Here is a 24,272-nt window from a genome sequence, read left to right as displayed (position 1 = left end):
ATGCCCACACCCTACTCCAGGTGCCCGCCATCAGGCATGCATTCAGAACCTCAAAGCTCCATCATCTATCCTGATGGCGGGAGGGCAGAAAAGCCTGGCATTTTTTTCTTTACCCTACAGTAGATGTAGGTAACAATAATAGACTTTTGTGTCACAAAAGGAAAGAAAAACGCTGTGTATTTTCGAAATGAAAGTTACTTTGGGCTTAATAGGAAGGTGAATCTGGTGGGGTTTGAGAGGAAAGGAAGGGAACCTCCATGTAAAACAATGGTTTTGCCTGGCTGCGTATTTAGCATCACCTGGAGAACTTGTCAGATGCACCAAGGTCTGGGCCCACCCCTCAGGGATTCTCACTAATTGGTCTGGAATGGGCGCTGATTTTTTTTTTTTTACAGCTTCCCAGGTGATTCTAATATAAAGCCAGGCTTGAAAATACTGATCTAATAACCTGATTAAAGGACTTTGTAATTTCTGAACTGAGTGTTATGTTGAGGGAATGACACAGAAAGGGTGGGGGGAAGAGAACAGAAAGTGTTCTCTTTCTGAGGCAGACGCAGATATTTAAAGACTGTCAAATGTTCAAAAAACACATTGCAAGAGCAAGCACCATAGTTGGGAATACCCAAATCTTTTCCTAAACCGTAACCACCTCTCTCCTTGAAGCATTTAAGTGGTACCCTCCACTTGACAGCAGTGAAAGTAACATTTTATTATTAGTTGTGACCTTGAGCCATAGATAAATGTGCTACAGAGCGTTTTGCTAATTGCATGTACATAAGGAACAGCTGTTGTGGGATAGCTGGTCATGGCACCATCTTATGCAGAGCATTCCCATCTTGATTGCACAGTGGCATCACCCTGGGGTTTAAGGCTTCTTGATGCCTGCGTCCTAGCCTCAGAGAGACTCTGATGCTATTATTGATCTGGGCCTTGGTCAGGACCTGGTAGTTGTTAAAATTCTCCAGATAAATCTGTGAGCTAAGGTTGAGTGCACTAGTCTAATAGTGTCCCATCCACCACAGTTTTAATGATACATGATGAACAAGTACATAAACACCTGGCAGTGTTTGCATTTTATGGAGGCCATTTCACTAGTTCCATCAGTGATCAACAATGAATATGTTATTCCTCAGAGAAGGAAAAAAATGGAAAGATGTGTACTTTTGAACCTACTATATGCCAGGCACTGTATATACTTTATCTTACTCATCATACTACCCACACCCCCCCAAATCCCCACCCACCCCACAACGCACACACCAACCACAAGTCATTTTGATAATTTACAATTTACCTAGACTCAGAGAGGATTTTGAGCCCAGAGAGCCACCATTAATAGTTGGCAGAGCCTAGATTCAACCCTAAATCTATCCTTTCCCCAAATCTCAGGTGCTTTCCCCCACAACAGAAGAGGTCTGTGTGTTCACTGAACAGGTATTTGCTCAGTGTTATGCCAAGCACTATGCTAGGATGCAGAGAGGCATGAGAGAGATGGGTCCCCATGTTCCTGTGGGAGCACGTGACCAAGGAACTAGACTCAGCGGAAGAGTTCTGGTAGAGGGATGGTCACAAACGGGGATGGGGGGCATGACAGAAAGGAACCTCAATGCAGCCATCTCTAAAGAGACTGACAAACAGTTTCATTAAGATTGTATTTCTCAACTTGAAGGCATAAACAGGCATGTCTTACTCCATTTCTGAGAGTCCCTAAGGAAGACAGGCCTGTGACTACACTGAGAACAGTAATGTCAACGCAAGCAAACTCTATTTGCTGGTGATTGATGGATATTTACTAGTTGATAGGTTTTAGCTGGAACTTATGTCACCATTTGGAGACAGTGAAGAGGGTGAATTTGTCTTCTAGGTGTGCCTGAGCTAAGTCTTCATGTCCTTCCCCTTCACTCCCCCCACAACATCATGTGTTCTTGAGGAGTGTGGAAGTGTAGTTGGCATAGTTTTCACCCATTTTATTTCCTCTGTCCTCTCACAAAACAGTATCAACTGAGAGAGAGGAAAATGAAGGGCCAGCTGGAAACCTGTTCTGGATGATCTCCCGAGCAGGTGTCTGGCCCCTTTGATGAGGTACCAGGCATAGAGAGCCCGTTTATACGCAGGGGTGAGCCATGAGCTTCCCATAGAAAGACACTTTGCCCAGGCCCAGCATGCTGAACATGAGAGAGGCATGCAGAATGGAAATGAGCTGGGAAAAGCCTGCATTGTGGCTGGAAGCAGGGAAGAGCTCCTGCTTCTGCAGCTGGATCTTAAATTACATTTCCAGAAAGTAAACACTAGGGTCAAGAGTCACCCCACTTTCCCAATCACTGCAGAGGTATAAGTTTTTGCAGTTCCTCTTATTTTTTATTTCAATCAAGGAGATGCTCTCTACCTTGTCCCCCTGGGTAATTGAAAATAGTAACTAGAGGGAGTTGACTGCCAAAAGAACAAGCCGTTCTTTTCTGTCTCCCACAGATATTTCAGGGACTTGGAATCATGTAGCTGACAGAAAAAAATAAACATGAAAAGATACTGAAATTATTACCATGTAACACCAGAAAAAAAATTTCCCACTCTCCCATATCCTCCTTATATAAAACACTATTTTTACCTCTAGAAATGAATTTCCGTTAGCATGTACAGACTTTCCTCACACTACCCCAACTGTATCCACAGGTGTGTTGGTGGCGGTGCTGATGAATTTCTGATGGTATGAGTCAGAGTGATGAGAAATTCTCCCAAAGGAGCTTTATTTTTTAGGTGACCATACACAGATTTGTGGGCTCCTTTCCATCGATGTATATGTACTACCCTTCTGTGACTTATCTGCTGTGTTTTAAGACTGAACCATGTTGTTGGCCGGATCCCTATTGGTCAGCATCTCAGACAAGCTATTAGCTACCGGACCACCGCTGTGCTGAGTCTAGATGACAGAATGAGCAACTAAGGAAAGGATTCAGACAGAAAGAAACTGGTAGAGTCAGGGATCAGAAGGACATGGGCAATCCACTGTTAGGATTTTCCCAAAGCTAAGTGTAGGGGCAGGAAGGGGCACAGTGCAGGTTTTCTATGATTCTATGCAGACGGGGTAAGGAGAGGAGTCCTGGAGCCCTCAGTGGCTGTTGCTGGCTTTTATTGTGATTTACCAGGTACACGGTACCAGGGGTACTGGGGGGCCTGGAGGCTGGCAGGCCTCCCAGCCTCCAGCAAGTCTTCACTCTTTCTGGGCTCTCCAGCCTTCTCTCGCATTCTCTCTGCTTCTCTCCTGGGTCTCTTCTAATGTTCGTTCTGCTTCTTTTTCTGCCGGCATCCCCATGACGCCGCCCTTATAAACCCAGATGAATTCCATCTGCATATGTCCACACCCTATTCCAGGTGCCCGCCATCAGGCATGCATTCGGGACCACAGGGTTCCGTCATCTATCCTAATGGTGGGAGGGCAAAAAAGCCTGATGCTTTTTACCTTACCCTTAGTGATGGTATGAGTCAGAGGATCTGAGTAAGGCTGAAATCAAGGAACAATACAATACAGGTTACAACTTGCGTCAAGTTTTAGCAAATAGGAACCACAAGGTGATATGAATGTAAGAAAGCAGAAAGTTTAAATTTTAAGTCAAGAGCTGGGAAAGCCATAAGACTAAGAGCTAAGATCCTTATTTACTGTGCTATATGACATATGCTTTACCTGCATTATGTCATTTTAATCCTTCTAAGGAGCTCCAGAGGTAGAAGCTAACAAGGTAGGTAGAGATGTAAGATCCTACTTTACTGGTGAGGAAAGTGAAGCTTCTGAGAACTTAGGTAATATGCCCAAGGTCAGGACTCAAAGCTAGTACACTTTTCACATAGTCTTTGAGACATAATCTTCAAATCGCCAGTGAATAGGAAGACTTCAGTCCCATCCCTCTGACTTGCTGAAGAGAGGAAGTATATGTGCCTCCACACTCATGTGTTAGGAAAGGTACATAGAAAAAGTAAGACAAAGAAGTAGGGAGGGAGGTGAACTGGAGTGGATCCACAGCTGGACTGCTGGACATTGACTGGAGATCCTCATCACAGATCCAGATGGCTGATAGTTTATAAATGCTGGGTGGGATATCCATAAACATGGAATCCTTGTCAATGACTGACTTGTGATACTAATTGCTTTGGGTCCACAGTAGAATGATGGACAAACTCCCCTTGTGTGGGCACTTGAATATGACAGTGTTCATCAATGTGTAAGCACTCGAGACCCCTGTGGTGTTGCTGGGATATGTTTATCTGGGGTCTTTGCCTGTTTTTAATAAATGAGAATTAGCAAATATTTTTAAAAGTTGCTTATTTTTTTAGGAGACCTAGGTAATGGGCTATAGCTACTCTCATCAGAATGGACTTATCATCTAATGGTGAATTGCACCTCACCAGCTAAAAAAAACCTAAATTGGCAGAATGTTCTGAGACAGGGTCTTTTTGGTTTGGTTTTTTATTTCCCAATATGATCCAAACACTTGCTTGGGAATACTCTGGATATTGGTAAATTCTCCCAGCAAAGACTTCCTGATACTGTCTTGAATGGGGATGGACTGCCAGAGAACTATCTCTTTCTCTAATCTAGTTGATAATAAGTTGTTAATTATGTTATCAAGCTATTCCCAGACAGAGGACCAGTTAAAGTATCCAAAAGAGAAAGCATTATTTGAATATCCCAAAGACACCTTATGGTTATCTAGCCAAATTCAGAGGGATGTATAGAGGTTAGGAGGGTGCTGATAGTGGCTGTTTCCAGATCCCAGCTTTTATATGCTAGAATATGCAGACTCTATGAAGACTCCATATTGAAATGTAGCTGTTATAATATAACCTTTTTTTTAATTGTTTACCTTTTGTTTAAATCAGGAATCGAGTTAATCTGTGAGAAAGACATTGATCTGGCAGCCCAGGTACAAGAGCTGCTGGAATTTCTCCATGAGAAGCAGCATGAATTGGAGCTCAATGCGGAACAGACCCATAAGCGGCTAGAGCAGTGCCTCCAACTGCGGCACCTCCAGGCTGAAGTCAAACAGGTGAGCCTGGCCCTTCTACCTTTGGCCTGGGCTTCCCAGTGATTAAGTCTGACTGGACTTGCATCTGGTAGGGGAAAGGCATACAATGCCACTGGCGTAAGCAGGACTTAGCAAATAGGTAAGTAGAGGAATGGTTGTATTAGTCTTGAAAAGCTGGGCTGCTCTTTATGGGATGTAACAAATAGTTCTAATGGTATATGGCGTCAAGCTGCAGATGCTTTATTTCTCTCACATAACAATCTGAGGAGAGCATTCCAGGACCTTCCTAAGTTATCTCCCATCACTGAATTGATCCCCTTCCCTTCTATCCCCAATGCTGGTACACTGTCACAGTATTCCTCACTATGTCTTAGTATATTGTCATTTGTTATGATGGGTAAAATTGTCTTCCACACTCCCCTTATCTTCCAGTCAAAGCCCACACATGCTGTGCTCAAGTCCCTTCTACCGTGCAGGTGAAGTGTCTTCTTCAGTGCAGGTGAAGCAAACACGGATCACAGTGCTGCCATGCAGGTGGTTTTCTGCTTAATTACACTGTGACCATATCTGAATCTCTGGAGAGAAATGCTTTCTGGGGACACGGCGGAAATCCTGATAGACACAGAGTGATAAGTACACAAATGCTGAAACTGTTGTCACAAATGACAACACTTTCTTTTCATATGAGAAGCGCTTTCTCATTGTGATCTCATTTTCGAGCAGGCCCTTGGGGAAAAGTGATAATTATGTGTACTTTACAAATGTGGAAATTGAGGTACAATAAGATTAGTGCTCCTGGGAACTCTTGACTGTTTATAGGCTCCCTTTATCCAAGGTCCTGTAGTTTTCTCTCTTGAGGTTCTAGGAGAAATAAAAAAAAAAGGTAATAGAAAGAAACTCTCAAGTATAACACAGTCTGAGATTTTCCTGGTCTGTGTAATACCTCTGAGAAGATGGGCATGACCTGCACCTGGCAGAGAGGGTAGCACCTGCTGACAGTTGATGGGCTCCAGTGGGTCATGGGAGTTTGCTACTGTTCATACTCAGTCATTTCCATCAATGGAAGGTGGCAGGAATGATCATCTCCATAAAAGTGATATCATTCCTATTTGATTTTGAAATGAAATGATATACTTTTGCTTCTGTTCTTGGCTGTTATTTTTTCACTCCTGCATTAATAGTATATTCAGCTCCCTAATTATGCTTTTCTTGACATGAAAATGCAAATAAATTTTTATCCCAGAAGTATATGTTCTGCATAGGATGGGGAGCTAGGATAATATAGGTAGTTTGTCAAATGGGGAAGTAGGTCTTCTATGTATGAATAATCCAGATTTGAATGACATCTGGATATATTGCTATTCAGTGTCTTCATGAGCCAGAGATCAAAAAATAATTCTTCTAACTAGATAAGCAAATTCCTGTTCCCCACCTTGTCAAGAATGTCATTGAGACACAGTGGGTGTGTAGTTTAGATTGGTCCTGTATTGTTTCAATCGAACTTTAAGAAACCCATGAAGGCTTTGGTGAAAGACAGCTGCCCTCGGAGGTGCCGAGGGACTGCTGCTTGGTTGAGCTACTATGCCTCATTAGATAGATTTGTTTTCCTTGTAAATGTAGGACTCTTTCTTTAGGCCGTCATCTGATCCAGTTTCAGAGGAGGTGTTTGCGTTTGATGGAAGGAGGTAGAGCAGGAAATATTGATTTGGAAGCTGTTGACACTTGGAAAGAAGAGTTAATTTAGATGTCAGTATTGATCAGTAAGGCTAAATTTAGTCACTAGCTTAACAGTTTCTCTTTTGAATATACTCTCAAAAAAGAAGGAAGAAAGAAAAGACAACTTAATTGAAATGCCATTAAAGGGGACAGAACGGGAGAGGACATCAATGTGTTATTAATATAACTCTGTTGTTAGAGCTCAGAAATTAAAGGTTTAGATTTAGCCATCAAAACTGTAAATGTGGTTCAACTACAGTTATATTAAACTGAAGCTTTGAGGAGTGAGAATACTGTAGACATAAGACTGAACATTGCTCCCAACTATTTAGAACAAATGACATTGATTAATGCAATTGATTTTCTTTCAGTTATGTAGGACTCTACCTAAGATAAGTGGTCCAAGTACCTCTAGAGAAATATTGACTCTTAAAAGGAAACAACTCCCTTGATTATAGCCCATGGTCCAGGGCCCTTGACCACCCAGATGGCCGTCTTTCTTCTAACATATTGTTTAAATTACTCCCATATGCCACAGAATGCTCAGATTGCTTTCTGGGAAGTTACTACTCTGATAAATATTGTTTCACATTTATTAGTTCAGGAGCATACTTAATGGGTGTGCATTTCAATGTTTCCTACAGAGAATTTAGGCCAAAATTTGCATGTGAGCAAGATGGACACCCAAAACAAAGGAGAAGCTATTATCCTGGCTTCGTACTTCTGTCAAGAATACTGTGTTCATTTCTGTTCACTGTACATAAAAGTTAGAAAGGAGTAGAAGTAGTCATCAACAGAAGCAACCAAGGAGCAACTACTATCCATTTGTTTCAAAATGGAGATAATTAAGAAGATATATGGTCACAGTCTATAAAACCATGAAGATGAATACACACAATCTCATAAATTGTGTGTCTTAAGAAATATGCCAGGTGTGCCTCTCCGGTGGCGCAGCAGTTGAGCGCTGGGTTGCGAAGCTGCCCGCAGCCTCTGCAGCACCAGTTCGATTCCTGGCTGCTCCCCAGCCACCGGAGGAGGGTCCCACATGGCGCGCAGACCTCTCCTGCCGCCCGCTGCTCCCCTCAGCAGTATACTTCGGTCCTTCTGCCTGCTCTGCTCCCTGCTCTGGCTCTGGTGAATTCTCTCACCCTCCCGCGCTTCTGACTGTACCCAGTGCTTGTTTACATAAATAAATAAATCTTTAAAAAATATATATACATATGCCAGGTTGCCCACCTACCATCTGAAGTGATTTTTTTTCTGTGGATAGAGTTTTAGATGACCATACCTTGTGATTAGTTACCAGCAATGGCAGGCCTTAGAGTCAAGGACCTTCCTTGAGTGTATCCTCAAAGCTTTATTGTCAGTATGACCTAGAGCAGCAGTACTGTATTTCTTCAGGTGCACTTTAGAAAACACCCAGCTTCCCCAGTCTGCATGGTCACAGGTCTACCTTGTCCATCTTAGATGCCATAGTCACTGTGGACATCCACAGTCAAATAATCAAATCTAGTCTTTTCCTAGCTTGGGGCTATCTGAGCTTTCTTGGCCTGAGGAAGCACTAGATTTTTATTTCTAGTTACCTCTCTTAGCTCAAACTAAGCTGACTTCGTGGATGAACCCTAATTCCCCCAAGCAGCAATACTCCTTAGACCTCATTTCTATGAAGCTAACTTTCCCTGGTATCCAGTGATTATAGAAGCAGTCTCTGAATTTTGAAAGAAGTTTATAATGTTAAGGTTCAAAGTGACCTTCAAAGATCATCTAACCTATAGGTATACTGTTGCCTAAAATGATTAACCAACATAAAATCTTCATTTAATTTGCAGAAGTACTTTTCTGTTAATTATTTCATTTTATCTTTACTGTATGATTTAGGCACGTAAAGTGTTGCCAGTTTAAGGATTAGAAAACTGAGCCTCAGAGAAATTAAATGATGTTTCCCAAGTTACATAGCTCAATATTAGTAGAACCAATATTTTTCTCATCTTCGTTATAATATTTTTCTACTACATTGCCCTCATCTGGATACTCAAAGAAAAATAAATAACAAATTTTATGGACCAGAAAGATGAAAGACTACAGTAATAGAAAATTATACCAATATGAGTATTATTGATCAGAGTGCAAAGAATAATTATAACAAAACAGCTGAGGTACCTACATCATATCAGGATATACCAGCACAAATATGGAATAAAAAATAATACTCCTAAAGTTTTTCTCTTCTCATTGTGAGAGGTATAAATGAAGAAGCATAACTTCATCTAGTTTTTCTCCAAAACTAAATATCATTACCTCATCAGCCACCATCATCACTTTACTTTTTTTTAGTATATTGTATCAATCCTGATATAGAAAAGCAAGATGCAATTATCCTTACTTTACAGATGAAAAAATGGAGAGTCAGAGAGACAAGTGATTTTTGCCAGATAGTAACAAGGTCAGTTATTCACGCTTCATATTTTGTGCTCTTTTTTTACAACCCCAGTTCTACCTCTAAGACTGACTGAATCATATGGATCTGTCCCACCCCTGAGCCTAAGCCATGGATATAAACTACTATGCATTTCTATCTTCCTAAAGGCATATTTCCATCACTGAAGTCCTAGAATGCCTTATTATACAGCATTTGGGAAATAAAAATCAACAGTGATATCAGGGAGATGGCATGATTTGATGAAAGACACAGAAACCAAAACCTATGAGATTTCTAAGTGGAAAAGCTGATAAATGGGGTTATAGCTACTACCATAGCTATAACTGATATTTCCAGTTGGCTGAAGCCAGAGAGGAAAATATTCCAGCAAAACTTATCAGGTACAGAAGAAGTTAGTCAAATTGCTCCTTGAGCTCTGATTTGTGATGCACATTGAGAAAATGTTTCTCTGACACCATCACATGAATCTTGAACCAAGCAAAATGCAATGAATCATGGCAAAAGGACTTACCTAGCTCAAAATCTACATTGTGAGTTCCATTTCTCAAAGAGATGAAGCATTTGAGCCTGCAGTGAATGTATGCATGTACCCAAACCCATAAGCAGTTTTGAAAATCATTTGCACCTCTACCCAGCCAGCCACAGTATACCACTGGCAAGAAAGATTGCACACATACACTCTGAGCAGTTATTTCCTGCAACTAATTGCTTTACAGAATATCATCTCAGCCATAATCTGCCAGACTGGCCATGAATTAACATCTCAATTCAATCCGCCCAGCTTCAGCAGGATTTTTGCCACCATGTTATCTATGCAATATGGCACCAGTCATTTCTGCTCAAGTTGGAAATTTGAGAAATGTCTATGAGGTTATAGAATAGGAGACCAGGCTTAGTGTTTTTCTTTCTAATTATTTATCCTGAAGTTTAGAGGGGAAAAATATCTGAAACATATTGTGGTGTCTTCTCCTTTGCCTTGAAGTAACAGATGGGTGGTATTTACTCATCTTAGAATTTCAGAAGAATTTTTATTTCCTCTCCAAGCAAACTCTCAGACTAATAAAGGAAATATTTGACAATTTTCTGGTGACAAGACACAAGGTATATTTTCAAGACATAATTTCTTGCCATCTGGATATTTGTGCTTGACTATTAGTTGGATAATTGTCACATCTCCATTTCACCTTGGACCCTCTAGATAGTGCCAGATTTTCTCCTTTTAATATTCTCTAGCTGAGTTTTCCTTTCCTGGTACCAATCAAGGTTTCCTAGAAATTTTTCTCAGTCTAGCATAGCTTCTAAATAATTTAAGTCAACTATAGTTTTTAGTCTCCCTTTTCCTAATGATCCAGAGTATAGATTATTCATGCTATTGTGCTTGCTCCCCTTTTCCTTCTTCCTTCCTTTGGATTGATTACCTACTAAAACTTAGACATATCTACTTTTTTTAATTAATTTTTTTACATCATTGTTCATTTTTAAGCAATATTTACTTCCCCCCACCCCCTCGGGTGTAGTCCCCATAGGGTTTCCTTCACCAATGTACCTGTGCACCATCACCTCAGTCCCCTGTGCTCCTGCCTTCCTCCCTCTGATCTCTCTCCCGCCTCCTCCCCTGCAGGATGTCTGATTTATAATTGTCCGTTTTTGCTTTGTTGTGTTTTGTACTGTTACTATTTTTTTATAATGCTGTCTTATTGGGTTCCCCTATAGCCTTGCTATAAGTGAAACCGTCTGATATTTTTCTTTTTCCTTCTGGCCTATTTCACTGAGCATAATTCCTTCTAGTTCCGTCCACGTTGCTGTGTATGGCATGAGTTTATCTTTTTTGATTGCTCAATAATATTCCATTGTGTATATATACCACATCTTCTTGATCCAGTCATCTATTTTTGGGCATTTGGGTTGTTTCCAGGTTTTATCTATTGTAAGTAGTGCTGCAGCAAACATTGGGGTACAGGTGGTCTTTTGAATCAATGTTTTCATGTCCTTTGGGTAGATCCCTAGTAGTGGAATTGCTGGGTCATATGGTATCTCCATTTTTAGTAGACTGAGGAACCTCCAGACAGCTTTACATAATTGTTGGACCAGTTTGCACTCCCACCAGCAATGTAGGAGAGTTCCTTTTTCACCACATCCTCGCCAACATTTGTTGTTGCTTGTTTTTTTGATATGTGCCATTCTTACCGGTATAAGGTGATATCTCAATGTGGTTTTGATTTGCATTTCCCTGATGATAAGGGATGTTGAACATTTTTTCATATGCCTCTTGTCCATTTGCATTTCCTCTTTGGAGAAATGTCTTTTAAGTTCTTCTGCCCATTGTTTGACTGGATTGTTTATTTTGTTTTTGTTGAGTCATGTGTGTTCTTTGAATATCTTTGTGATCAGTCCCTTATCCATTGAATGGAGTGCAAAGATTTTTTCCCAATCAGTGGGAAATGGCTCTTTTGCTGTACAGAAGCTTTTCAGTTTGATGTAATCCCAGGTGTTTATCTTTTCCTTGACTATCTTTGCTTTGGGTGATGAGTCTTTAAAGATGTTGTTGCGATGTATGTCTTGTAGTGTTTTACCTATATTTTTTTCTATATATTTTATGGTTTCAGGTCTTATGTCCAGTTCTCTTATCCACTTTGAGTTGATTTTTGTGCACAGTGAGAGGTAGAGGTCTAGATTCATTTTTTTGCATGTGGTGGTCCAGTTTTCCCAGCACCATTTATTGAACAAACTGTCCCTGTTCCACTGCACAGAAATATCTACTCTTGGGTATATTTCAAGGTTGGGCCCTCTGCTCAGGTGTGACTTGGGTATTCCCCATAGATAATTGTTCACTATGTCAATGACTTTACAGTATACCCATCACATGCAAGGTTGTATGCTAAGAGGTACTGTATGAAATTAAAATAAGACTGATATATTGCCCTAGTTTTCCAGAAGTTTGCATTCTAAGGGGTGAGATGAAATATAGGTCAAAATAATAGAACATAGACATCTGTAGTGAGTGGCAAAATAGTGTGTTTTTGTACTAAAGAAGAAAGAAATTGTTTCTGATGGGACTGTTTAGGTGTGGATGATTTCAAGAAGTTGTTGACATTTGAGCTGGGCCCTAAAAATAATACCATATGGTGAAATGTATTTGTTTATAAAATTCTTTGTTCTAGAAAGAACTTCAAAAACATACACATAATTAGTCTACTAAAGTAATATTCAAATTAAGTGGTAATGAAATTGGGACAGAGAGATGGTAAGAGAAGGAAAGAATATATTATGCTCTGAATAAGGTTGGTACTTAGAATAAATACCTCAAGGCACAGTGCCAGGTAAGATTGGAAAATGACCCTTTTAGTTACTCACACCCTTCTGGTCCTCTCACCAACTGTGGATAGAAGATAGCGAGATGTCTGCTCAGAGGGTCTGTCAGAGAAAGCAGTAGCTCCGGGGAAACCATGTAAGGTACTCACCTATTCCTGTTCCACTCCCTAGGTCCTGGGATGGATACGCAATGGGGAGTCAATGCTCAATGCCAGCCTGGTCAATGCCAGCTCTTTGTCTGAAGCAGAGCAGCTGCAGCGGGAGCACGAACAGTTCCAACTGGCCATCGAGGTAACACCCAAATCTGGCTATCCATTCCTCACATTCCTTTTCTGCTCTGCTCCTCAGGCAGAATGATTCCTCAAGATGTAGGTGTTCCTTTAGGTAGTGAAGCCCTTACTCTTTCAGGTATTCTCCCTATTACCTAAGGATTGATGGAGGAGCAAATGAGGGAAGTTAGTTAATACCCCAAGGAAGCCTGGTAATAGAAAACAAGCATTCACACTATAATTGTGGGTCTTGGCTAGGATTGGGATCTTTATCATTAAGGCCCCTTGTACACTGAGTTGTTTGTACATTATGGACTGTGCACCATCTCAGAAATGGAAAGCTAAAAGGCTAGAAATCACTTCCAACTGAGGCTCACTAAAATGGAAGATGGACAAGTACGAAAGTTATTAGCAAATTAGAATTCCTTTTTTAGACATTTGGTTTATATATAACGTTAGATGCCATTGTGATGCTCTGACTTTTAATAAGAACAAGAAGCACTGGAGCGGATTGTAGATAGTTTGTTTCATTGAAAGTACTGGTTCAATATTGCTGATGAAAGTCATACTTAAAGAATAGACTGAAACTGTAAGTTCATGAAGTCTTGTTTTAAAGGTTATTTTAAAATAAAGCTCTACTTATGATCATCTAATATAAATTTAGTCTTACTTTAAATAATACCTTTAATTATCCATTCTGGTAGAACATTGTCTTTCCCAAAGAGACTTGAGCTGATTGCTTTAGAATAGTGTGGGGAAAAGAGTAGGAAATAGGACATGGGAAATATATTAAAAATAAAATAAGTTCAGTACCAATGGGAAAAGAGATAGAGTGAAAAACATCAAAAACATTTATTACTTGAAGTTCAGTATAAAACTCAACCCACTTCTGAATTAAGAAATGCAAAGTTGTTATCTTCTTAAAAAATGATTATTGGTGGAAATTTTCTACAATCATAAAATTTTAACTGTGCCCATAAATGTGCATTTCACTGTAACAATTCAGCTGATTGCCTGCTATTATTAAATCAGTATTGATTAATTTCAGCCACTTAATTTCCAGAAACCACCATATGTGTAGACATAGTACTAATATGAATAGCATGTTTTTGTAAGATGCCAGATATCTTCTTAGGAACCATTAGTTGTACTAGAGTACTCTGATTGGAGATTTAAAAAGAGACTGCATAGTGTACACACATTGTTCTAAGGAGAAACTAACCCCAGGAGAGGAGTTTATTAGCATTAGCTCTCTCTGTTGCAGTTTAACGGCATGCCCAAATATATGCGTGGTAGGCTCTGTTATTCACTGTGAAGGAAAAATCAAGACTGGGGTTACAATCGGGAATCAAGAACACCATGCTCGAGGCTCTGTAGAGAGGCAGCACGCAGAAAAATGAAGTTTGGGCACTGAGACTGGAGACCTGGCATAAAGCTGTGAGAAATGCTGGACAGAGAGTGGAGAACTCCTCCTTATTTATTTTGAGTGTTAAGATTTACCTGTCCTGTCAGGTAATTTAAATTTTCAGTCCCTATTGGGCAAGTAAAACCCAGTGTCATGACACACTTGAGCATCTCAAGAGTGAGTAGGAAATAGTTGGTAAATGATTGCATTGGTTAAATAACTAAAATCCATATAACTTGCATATGTAGTATGTATTAATTTTTACTAAATGCTATTGCATCCTTACAGTTTAGAGACCGACTAAACATCTGTGTCTCCTAGTTTCAGGTTTCTACATGGATGCAAATTGATCAAATATTCTTGGAACTCATCTTGAGATTTAGGTCCCTGTGTAGAATTTATGTCTATGATCTCAAGAGGATATGGCAGAATAGACAGGATTTTTGGAAGATTTTGAGAATGGAAAATAGATAGAGAACTGCGACATGGCTAAAATAATGAAGAAAACAACCAGAATTTCATCATACATTCTTTATTTAGGTGGCCTTTGCTTCTCTCTCTGAATGTCAGTTTAGACCAGCTTCTACATTCGGGAGAAAAAATACCAGGAAATATTTGAGCAATTTAAAAGGGTGTCTAACTAGTCTGGTTTGGCTTAACCCATTTTGATAACTTAGGAGACCTTTACAATGATTGCTGATGAGTGACTTAATCTGGCCTATTGGGCCCCAAGAAAGAATCCTGGATTCCAGAAGGGAAAATAAAAAAACTATAAGTAAGATGATAATATAATTTATTGTTAAGACTGAAACACCTCTAAGAATGAAGGAGGAAATTGTTGATAATGATGCCAGGAAAAATAGGCAAAGCAGGGGGTGTTCACTTACCCTAGCTTGGATGACCTCATGACTTTGAAAGTTTTGGTTACCCCAGAGAAGGTCCAGATTTTTCCCTTAGATAATCTTACTTTCAAGAAAACATCCTCAGAGCTATTCAGAATGGGGAGAAGTACACAGCACCCAGAAGCATAACTCTACCAACAAACCCAGATTATTACTATTTGTTAGTATCTGAGATGTTATGAATGCTATAGCTTCAAGAACTGTAAACATAACAACAAGCTCGATCTTAAAATCTATTTTTATTTGAAATCCTCTTATGTATTTTAAGTATGACCATTATGACAGGAAAAGTAGTTAAAACTGTGTAATAAATTCAATTGTTTTGGCTGAATTTTTTCTCATGAACTCCTACTAAATATTAACATCCTTGATAATCTGTGGCTTAAAGATATAGCACTCAATAGGATTAGATTAATAGAGTGTAGACATAAATGCAAAATAGTGATTCAAGCTTGGCAAAGCAAAGATTCATCACATGCATAAGACTTTATCATTTTGGAAATTAGAGTAGGATGGGTTCCCAGGACTATTAGATGATAATGAATTTCGGAATAAGAAAGAGGATCTACTGTGTGGCATAAATTTTAGGAAACTTAGTTATTCCTCCATTCTAAGAGGTAAAGACATCTTAACTTACTTATGATGACAATTATATGCCACTTTCACATATTGAGGAATATACAGTGCCAGTAAGTAAAACAGACAAAACCAGGTATTTGTCATGGATCATTTCTGACCACTAGCTGTGGTCATTACTTTTTCTAGCTGTGTTCAGCAATTGGGAATTCAAGTGCTCATATAGTCATTGAGGGCTAACTCAGCAAGTGGATGAAGGAGTCTTTGTTGCTAGAGGAGGTCATGCTAACATAGCTAATGCTGACTACAGATTCAGGAGAAAGAGAAGGAAACAAGGAGGCAGTTGATAGACCAGGAAAAATAAAGATATGTGAACTTCAATCTGGATGAGAGTGAAAGGAGAGGGTAGAGGTGAAAAGCAGGGAGGTTATATGTGCACATTGAGAGGGCTGACTGGTTCTTGGGAACTGTCCTGGCACTTCTGCCCAAGAAAAAAGGAGAAGCAATTATTTCTGTTGCTTCAGAGAGATGATGCCCTTGATGGACACAGAAGTGGAAGCAGCAGACTGAGATGCATGTTCAATAGATTAAACACAATTCCAGTCAAATCCCAGCAAGCTTTTTTATTGAAATTTGTACACTGTTCAGTAAATTACTGAACTCTTAGCTGTTCCTTTTCACTGTTAACTGAGATAAACTCTCCTAAAAATACAAAGGCCAAATTAGTATTAAGCCATTGGGTTGAAATGACACTAGCAGTTGAGGCTAAGATGATAATTCACTCTTTGAAGTCATATGGCTCATCTACATCAGTACTTTATTTTAGTAAATTTAAATCCCTTTTGGTTCTCTCCCTGCCACCCAATCCTACAGTTAATGTGAACTCAGGGAATGCAAACCACATGCAGCCTGAATAAGAAAATACCTAAAATACATAGTACATCCTCTAACATACATACATAACATACATCCTCTAACATACATATACATACATCCTCTAGTATATGTCTACCACCATGTATGTATGGTGGTAGACATATACTAGATATATTACTCTAAAGCCAAACATAAATAATTTAATGTGGGGATTATACTTTGAGCTGAATTACCTACTCTAGTGCTCTTTCCTAGGTGAGGTAACTGAGGGATAGTATAAATTTCTACTCTTCTGCTTTATAATTCCTTCTACTGGGAATCCTTTTAAACTGATTATTAATGTTTGGAATAATTACATTATTGACTGAGATTTGCATTACATGGAGATCTTTCTGTGTGTTGTGCTTATTTGATCTATGAAATGGAACCATAGCAATAACCTCCTTGGAAAATTCATTATGATAAACAATCTTATGATTAGGTTTGAAAAGGAAATTGAAATAATTTATGAGCCAGTCAGGGAACAGATTAATACACAGTGGCTGTTTTTTTAACCACAGAAACTGAAATGTCTCTAAAACTCAGAGTGGTGCAAGGAGCAGCAAAGAGTAGGGACAGGAGTCAGGGTTCTGAGCAACTAGTTAATGAAAATGTATTATTTTTTTTAAGTATGCTTTTAAAGCAATCGTGTATTAATCATCATGACAAAATGTTTGAATCAGTCATTTAAAGCTCTTTAACTTTTCTGCATCTTTCCACTCACGCCTCACTCCACCCCTCCCATACCACGCCTGGGTTGTTCCCACGAACCTCTCTCACCTCCCCTTGTGCCCAGTCCCTCTTTCATGCCACTTCCTTGCAGAAGACGCACCAGAGTGCCCTGCAGGTACAGCAGAAAGCTGAGGCACTGCTGCAGGCCGGTCACTACGATGCCGATGCCATCAGAGAATGTGCTGAGAAGGTGGCCCTCCACTGGCAACAGCTCATGCTGAAGATGGAAGACCGGCTAAAACTGGTCAATGCATCTGTGGCCTTCTACAAAACTTCTGAGCAGGTGAGGGATGGGGTGTGGTACATGTACAGTTGTGATTGATGGAGGATTTGCTGTCCTATACTGCAAAGCTAGTCCTCTCAGTATTAAATATCTTTGGGAATACCTGTGGAATCACCACAGTTGTTTTCCTTATAATCTTTCATTAGAGAAACAGATCATTTTTATCATTTCTTTTAAATTTCTATGATTTAAAAATAAATTCTATGAATTTTTTAATAAACTTCTCAAATTCTTTGGATCTATGAGTTGAAGTAGAAATTGGATGTGTATTATATTTGAATAGTGCATCAGTCATCTGTTGCCTCAATAATGCTGTGTAACAAAATACCCTCAAAATTCAGTGATAAAAAGCAATAAGCATTTATATTTTGATTAAACATCAGCCCCTATGTCTCTCTTCCTTGACCAGTAGTTCTTGAGTATATTTATGGTAAAAGCTAGAACTACAGAGCCCAAAATCTGCAAGTGCATTTCAAGTCTCTGTTTTTGTCACAACCTTTGGCCAGAACAAGTCATATAGCCAAATCAATATCAATTATCAGGGAAATACATGCCTTCTATAAAGGTTGGGGGAACAAAGTGACAATTTGCTGAACATAATTTAATCACAGTCAGGCAGTGTGCACTGCTTGAAAACATATAGCTCTTTCGCTCATGGGGCTTTCAGTCTAATGGAAGAAACAGCTTTTTCATTAGGGAATGATGAGTCTCACTGGCAAGATGGTGTTACTTGTGGGAGAAAAGGCAGGAGTTACATACAAGACCATATAGATACAGACCCATTGCTATTATATCTATTGTATATGCTCAAGGGCTAAAGGGATTTTTAAATTGGGTTCAATTAGGAAATTCCTTTTTATTCAATTTAAAACACTTTCTTCATTTGAATGGCTCCCTGGTAGAATAGATTAGCGACACATTCTCTTCTCAGAATGTCTTAAAGAACCTAGACCATGGGATCACTGGAAGGTGATTTCAGAGTAAATACAGCATGCCTGTCAAAGGGCACTGCAGGCAGTGTTACTGCCCCCATGCTTTCTCTCAGTCTTCCTTTCTGTTGCTTCAGAGAGATGATGCCCTTGATGGACACAGAAGTGGAAGCAGCAGACTGAGATGCATGTTCAATAGATTTAACACAATTCCAGTCAAATCCCAGCAAGCTTTTTTATTGAAATTTGTACACTGGTTCTACATTGGAGATGCATGGAACCTACAATAACCAAAACTACCTTGAAAAGGAAGAATAAAGTTGGGGAATTTGTACTACCTGATTTTAACACTTATTCTAAAGCTACAATGATCAAGACAAGATGAAATTGGTGTAAGACTATGCATAATGGAACAGAAGTTTCAGAAATAGATCCATGTATATAATCAGTTGGTTATTCACAAAACAACACATTAAGGAAAGTCCTTCAACAAGTACTGAATATCCCTATTAAAAAATAAGATTTACTCCTGTCTAATATCATAACATTTTTTTTTTGCATAGAACTGGGGTATAGACCAAAGGTGTGGGAGTGAGAGAGGCAGAATGGGGAGTAGAACAGGTGGATTTACTGAAATATGCTGCTAAGGGGAGCAGTGGGTGAGACAGGAGAGGTCTGCTGCCCCATGTGTGTCACCTCCCTAGCTGGGGATTGAACTCAGGCCCTCAGGCTGCAGTGGTGATAGTGCTAAGACTTAACCCCTAAGCCACCAGGGAGGCCCCATCATAACAACGTTCAATTTGAAATGGATCAAAATGCTGATGGGGACATACAGAGTACTAGATTAAAAGTCAGGAAATTTGACCCTGACCTAACCTTGCCAAGGTCACTTTCTCACTCTGGACTCTGTATCTTCACCTGTTATATTAAGGATTAGGGTCAAAATATGGGGGATGCAATTGTGTGAGGGAATATAACTAAAAATGATGTAAGAATCATATAAAATAAAATATATTAAACATAAAAAAAGATTTATGTTTGATAATATTTTCATTTCTTCTAGCTCCCAAACTGATTGTTTTTGTTCAATACTGTATTGGGACATATTTTGAGCACTCAGTTTCTTAAAGTATTTGCATGTCTCTAAGCTGTATTCTCTTGATGTGTACCTGCATGCATGTTTTCATGCTTTGAATAAATAAGTATGCAGTGCTAGGGAGATCTGCTAGTGTTCAGAGACAGGGGAAGCGTGTCTGGCTGTGAGAGTGCTCTGCCTGGCACGTCTTTGAGCTTGTCTTTCCACTCTGTCCATAACTCAGCAAATGTCCTATCCACACTACATTCTTCATCAAAAGGGATGAATTTCTCAGACTGAGAAGGCAAAGGATAGTTATAACTGTCACCTGCTGCCGTAACAAAGAAGTAATCAAAGTCTATTGAAGGGAAGTAGGAATATTTATTTCTCCCCTGGGCCCTGACACTGGGCGGCTCTGGGTCTCCCACTTTGAACCCTTACCCAGCTTTCCTTCTAAGTCCCGTTCAAAGTGGTTTTGCTCTGTTGTGAATTTATATATTTATAAAGTTACTTCATGAGGCCTCTCAACATTTTTATTTTAGAACTGAAGCATTTCTAAACTGTTTTTTAGATTCACCCAAATTAGTTATCACTCTGAAAGAAATATGCTTTTTGCAATAGGAAGCCTGATAGTGTCATTGTCTTAGAGATTTTTGCTAGGATATTTTTTCCCCAGAAGAGGAAGAAATATAATATTCACTTACGGTCAATAAATTACACAATGTAGACAACTTTCTTCTTTACCTTTGCTTGAGTCTACTTACTATAGGGCAAGAATAGATGGGTGGGAACTTTGAAACCCCCCAAATACTAGTCTCTCTTCCTTTCTTAACATGGGTACTGTCCCGATGCAACATCTTCAACCCCTGTAGCTTCAGCCTGCATCCATTAATTGTAAGAAGATGATTTTAAAATTTTAAGCTAGTCATAATCTATCTCCTGAAATCCTGACCCTGGATTCTCACTGCCCCCTGGACTTCTCTTAGATGTCCCAGGGGCACTATAGACTCTAAAGCTACAAACAGAACCTCGAATGAAATATGTCCCCTGTGCAGAGTTCTGTCAGCTGAAGGTCCCATCAAGTACTTCTCACCTGATTCATTTACTCTGTCTTTTCCCTATGATTCATTAGGTGTGTAGTGTCCTGGAAAGCTTAGAGCAAGAATACCGGAGAGATGAGGACTGGTGTGGTGGACGAGATAAACTGGGACCAGCAGCCGAGATTGACCACGTCATTCCACTCATCAGTAAACATTTGGAACAAAAGGAGGCCTTTCTTAAGGTTAGAGCATACTGTCCCCAAGTCTGGGACTTCAAGCTTGTTCTTCTCTCCACCTTTTCACTCACTCTCTTCCCCAGCCCTTTCCTTTCCTCCCCTTCTCTTCCCCTCTTCATCATATGGGCTTCCCATGTCCTGTTCTTTCTAGTCTCTCAGCTAAAAGGAGGCTTGATAGAGAAGATATTGGATGATTAATTTGAAGGCTTGAGGAGTTATTTCTGGCAACATTTTTGGTATAATTTGACAATACCATCACTACTGGTGCCATATTCAAATACCCTGCTATCCCAGTGATGTTAATTGAGAGAAATACATACTTTCACTCAATTATGTTTGCTTAATAAAAATATTTTAATTGAAAAATAAGCCTCGATACACAGCACTGTTAAAGCATCCTTTTATAAATGGATGGTGTAATCTATGGAGAGCTGTGTGGAGATTTCTTGACCTACTAAACATAGAGCTTCCATATGATCCAGCAATTCCACTCCTAGGTATTTACCCAAAGGACACAGAAACATCAATTCCAAAGAGCACCTGCACCCCTATGTTTATAGCAGCACTGTTTACAATAGCTAAGCTTTGGAACAACCCAAATGTCCAAAAATAGATGACTGGATCAAGAAGATGTGGTACATATATACCATGGAATATTACTCAGCATTCAAAAAAGATAAACACATGCAATTTGCAGCAACATGGATGGCACTGGAAGGGATCATGCTCAGCGAAATAAGCCAGTAAGAAAAAGAAAAATACCGGATGGTCTCACTCATAGCAGGAATCTAGAAAACTTAAATAAGGGACCAGGAAAAAGAATAACTATAAGAAAGTGAAAATCAAAATCAACAAAAAACTATGAACCAGAGATACTCTATGGGAGGTGGGGGACGGGGAGGGGAGAGATTGGGGTCAAAATAAGGGGGTTGCAATTGTATGGGGAATATAAAAATAAAATTTATTAAAAAAAATGAGAGCAAAACATTAAAAAAAATAAAAAATAAAGTGGATAAATCATAAAAAAAATAAATGGATGGTGTAAAATTTGGGGCAAGAATAAAAGAAGTTAATTTAGACACCTTATTTATCAATCTAGCAATTTCAGTTACCAATGACTGTAATATTGTTTGCTAAATGAAAAGAAAAATACCTTATTTTGTTTTTGGTGTTTTGTTTTTTGTTTTGTGTTTTTTTTGCTTTAGTAAAGCCCTAGCTACCCAGAGAAGAAGCACAGTCCTGCTCTGAATTGGCTTGTACCCAGTGCGGGAAGTCCTCTTAAGCCTCTGTCCTCCAGTCTTTTTTTTTTTTTTTTTTTTTTTATTGATGATTTGCTTTATTTTTTTTTTAATATTAAATTTTATTTTTATATTCCCCCATACAATTGCAAACGCCCCATTCTGACCCCAATCCTTCCCCTCCCGCCCCCCACCCCCCAAAAAGTGTTTCTGGTTCATAGTTTTTTGTTGATTTTGATTTTCACTTTCTTATATTAATTTTCTTGGTCCCTTATTTAAGTTTTCTAGATTCCTGCTATGAGTGAGACCATCCGGTATTTTTCTTTTTCGTTTTGACTTATTTCGCTGAGCATGATCCCTTCCAGTGCCATCCATGTTGCTGCAAATTGCATGTGTTTATCTTTTTTGAATGCTGAGTAATATTCCATGGTATATATGTACCACATCTTCTTGATCCAGTCATCTATTTTTGGGCATTTGGGTTGTTTCCAAAGCTTAGCTATTGTAAACAGTGCTGCTATAAACATAGGAGTGCAGGTGCTCTTTGGAATTGATGTTTCTGTGTCCTTTGGGTAAACACCTAGGAGTGGAATTGCTGGATCATATGGAAGCTCTATCTTTAGTAGGTCCAGAAATCTCCACACAGCTCTCCATAGTGGTTGGACCAGTTTGCACTCCCACCAACAGTGCACAAGAGTTCCTTTTTCTCCACATCCTCGCCAACATTTGTTGTTGCTAGTTTTTTTAATATGTGCCATTCTTACTGGTGTGAGATGGTATCTCATGGTAGTTTTGATTTGCATTTCCCTGATGACAAGTGATGTTGAACATTTTTTCATATGCCTGTTGGCCATTTGCATTTCCTCTTCAGAGAAGTTTCTTTTTAGCTCTTCTGCCCATTTTTTGACTGGATTATTTTCTTTCTTGTTGCTGAGTCTCATCAGCTCTTTGCAGATTTTTGTGATCAGTCCTTTATCATTAGTGTTGGGTGCAAAAATGTTCTCCCAGTTGGTGGGGTTTCTCTTTGTTTTTGTTATTGTCTCTTTTGCTGTGCAGAAGCTCTTTAATTTGATGTAGTCCCAGCTGTTTATCTTTGTCTTCACTATCACTGCTTTGGGTGATGTGTCTGTAAAGATGTCTTTGATGTGCAAATCCCGTAGTGTTTCGCCTATATTTCCTTCTATGTATTTTATGGTTTCAGGTCTTATGTCTAGTTCTTTAATCCATTTTGAGTTGATTTTTGTGTATGGTGTGAGGTAGTGGTCAAGCTTCATTCTTTTGCATGTAGCGACCCAGTTTTCCCAGCACCATTTATTGAACAAACTTTCTTTGCTCCAATGCATAGTCTTTGCTCCTTTGTCAAAGATTAGTTGACCATAAATCTGTGGGTTTATTTCTGGATTTTCTATTCGATTCCATTGGTCTGTATGTCTGTTCTTGTTCCAATACCATGCAGTTTTGATGATTATGGCTTTGTAGTATAGTTTGAAGTCTGGGAGTGTGATGCCTCCATTTCCTTCTTTTTTTTTCAGTAGAGCTTTGGCTATTCGGGGTTTTTGGTGATTCCATATGAATTTCATCAATAATTGTTCTATTTCTTTGAAGAATGCCATTGAGATTTTGATTGGAATAGCATTGAATCTGTATATTGCTTTTGGTAGGATGGCCATTTTAATAATGTTTATTCTTCCAATCCATGAGCAGGGGATGTCTTTCCATTTCTTTGTGTCTTCTTCTATTTCTTTTAACAGTGTTTTATAGTTTTCTTTGTATAGGTCCTTTACCTCTTTTGTTAGATTTATTCCCAAATATTTGATTTTTTTTGTTTCAATAATAAAAGGGGTGGTTTTTTTGATTTCTTCTTCTTCAGATTTATTGTTTGTGTATAGGAAGGCTACTGACTTTTGCGTGTTGATTTTGTATCCTGCCACTTTACTGAACTGACTGATGAGTTGAATTAGTTTTTCTGTGGAGATTTTGGGGTTCTCTATGTATATTATCATATCATCTGCAAATAGTGATAGTTTGACTTCTTCTTTTCCTATTTGGATTCCTTGGATGTCTTTCTCTTGTCTTATTGCTCTGGCTAGGACTTCCAGTATTATATTGAAAAGCAGTGGTGAGAGTGGACATCCTTGTCTTGTTCCAGATCTTAATGGAATTGCTTTCAGCTTTTCACCATTGAG

At 39.1% G+C, this 24,272-nt stretch overlaps 1 protein-coding gene across 1 annotated transcript in view; it reads left to right on the top strand.

Moving 5' to 3' along the window:
• Positions 1-24,272, top strand: part of LOC119257450 (kalirin) — a 476,694-nt gene that overhangs the window by 369,364 nt on the left and 83,058 nt on the right. Inside the window, exons 16-19 of the mRNA XM_054701110.1 lie at positions 4,873-5,039; positions 12,658-12,777; positions 17,377-17,568; positions 20,705-20,854. Of these exons, the coding sequence (XP_054557085.1) occupies positions 4,873-5,039; positions 12,658-12,777; positions 17,377-17,568; positions 20,705-20,854 (629 nt within the window). The remainder of the gene's footprint in view (positions 1-4,872; positions 5,040-12,657; positions 12,778-17,376; positions 17,569-20,704; positions 20,855-24,272) is intronic.

The sequence above is a fragment of the Talpa occidentalis genome, unplaced genomic scaffold (genome assembly GCF_014898055.3).
Source record: "Talpa occidentalis isolate TD23 unplaced genomic scaffold, MPIMG_talOcc4v2.1 talOcc4.4, whole genome shotgun sequence".
NCBI lineage: Eukaryota > Metazoa > Chordata > Mammalia > Eulipotyphla > Talpidae > Talpa > Talpa occidentalis.
This window is presented reverse-complemented; position numbering and strand designations above follow the sequence as displayed.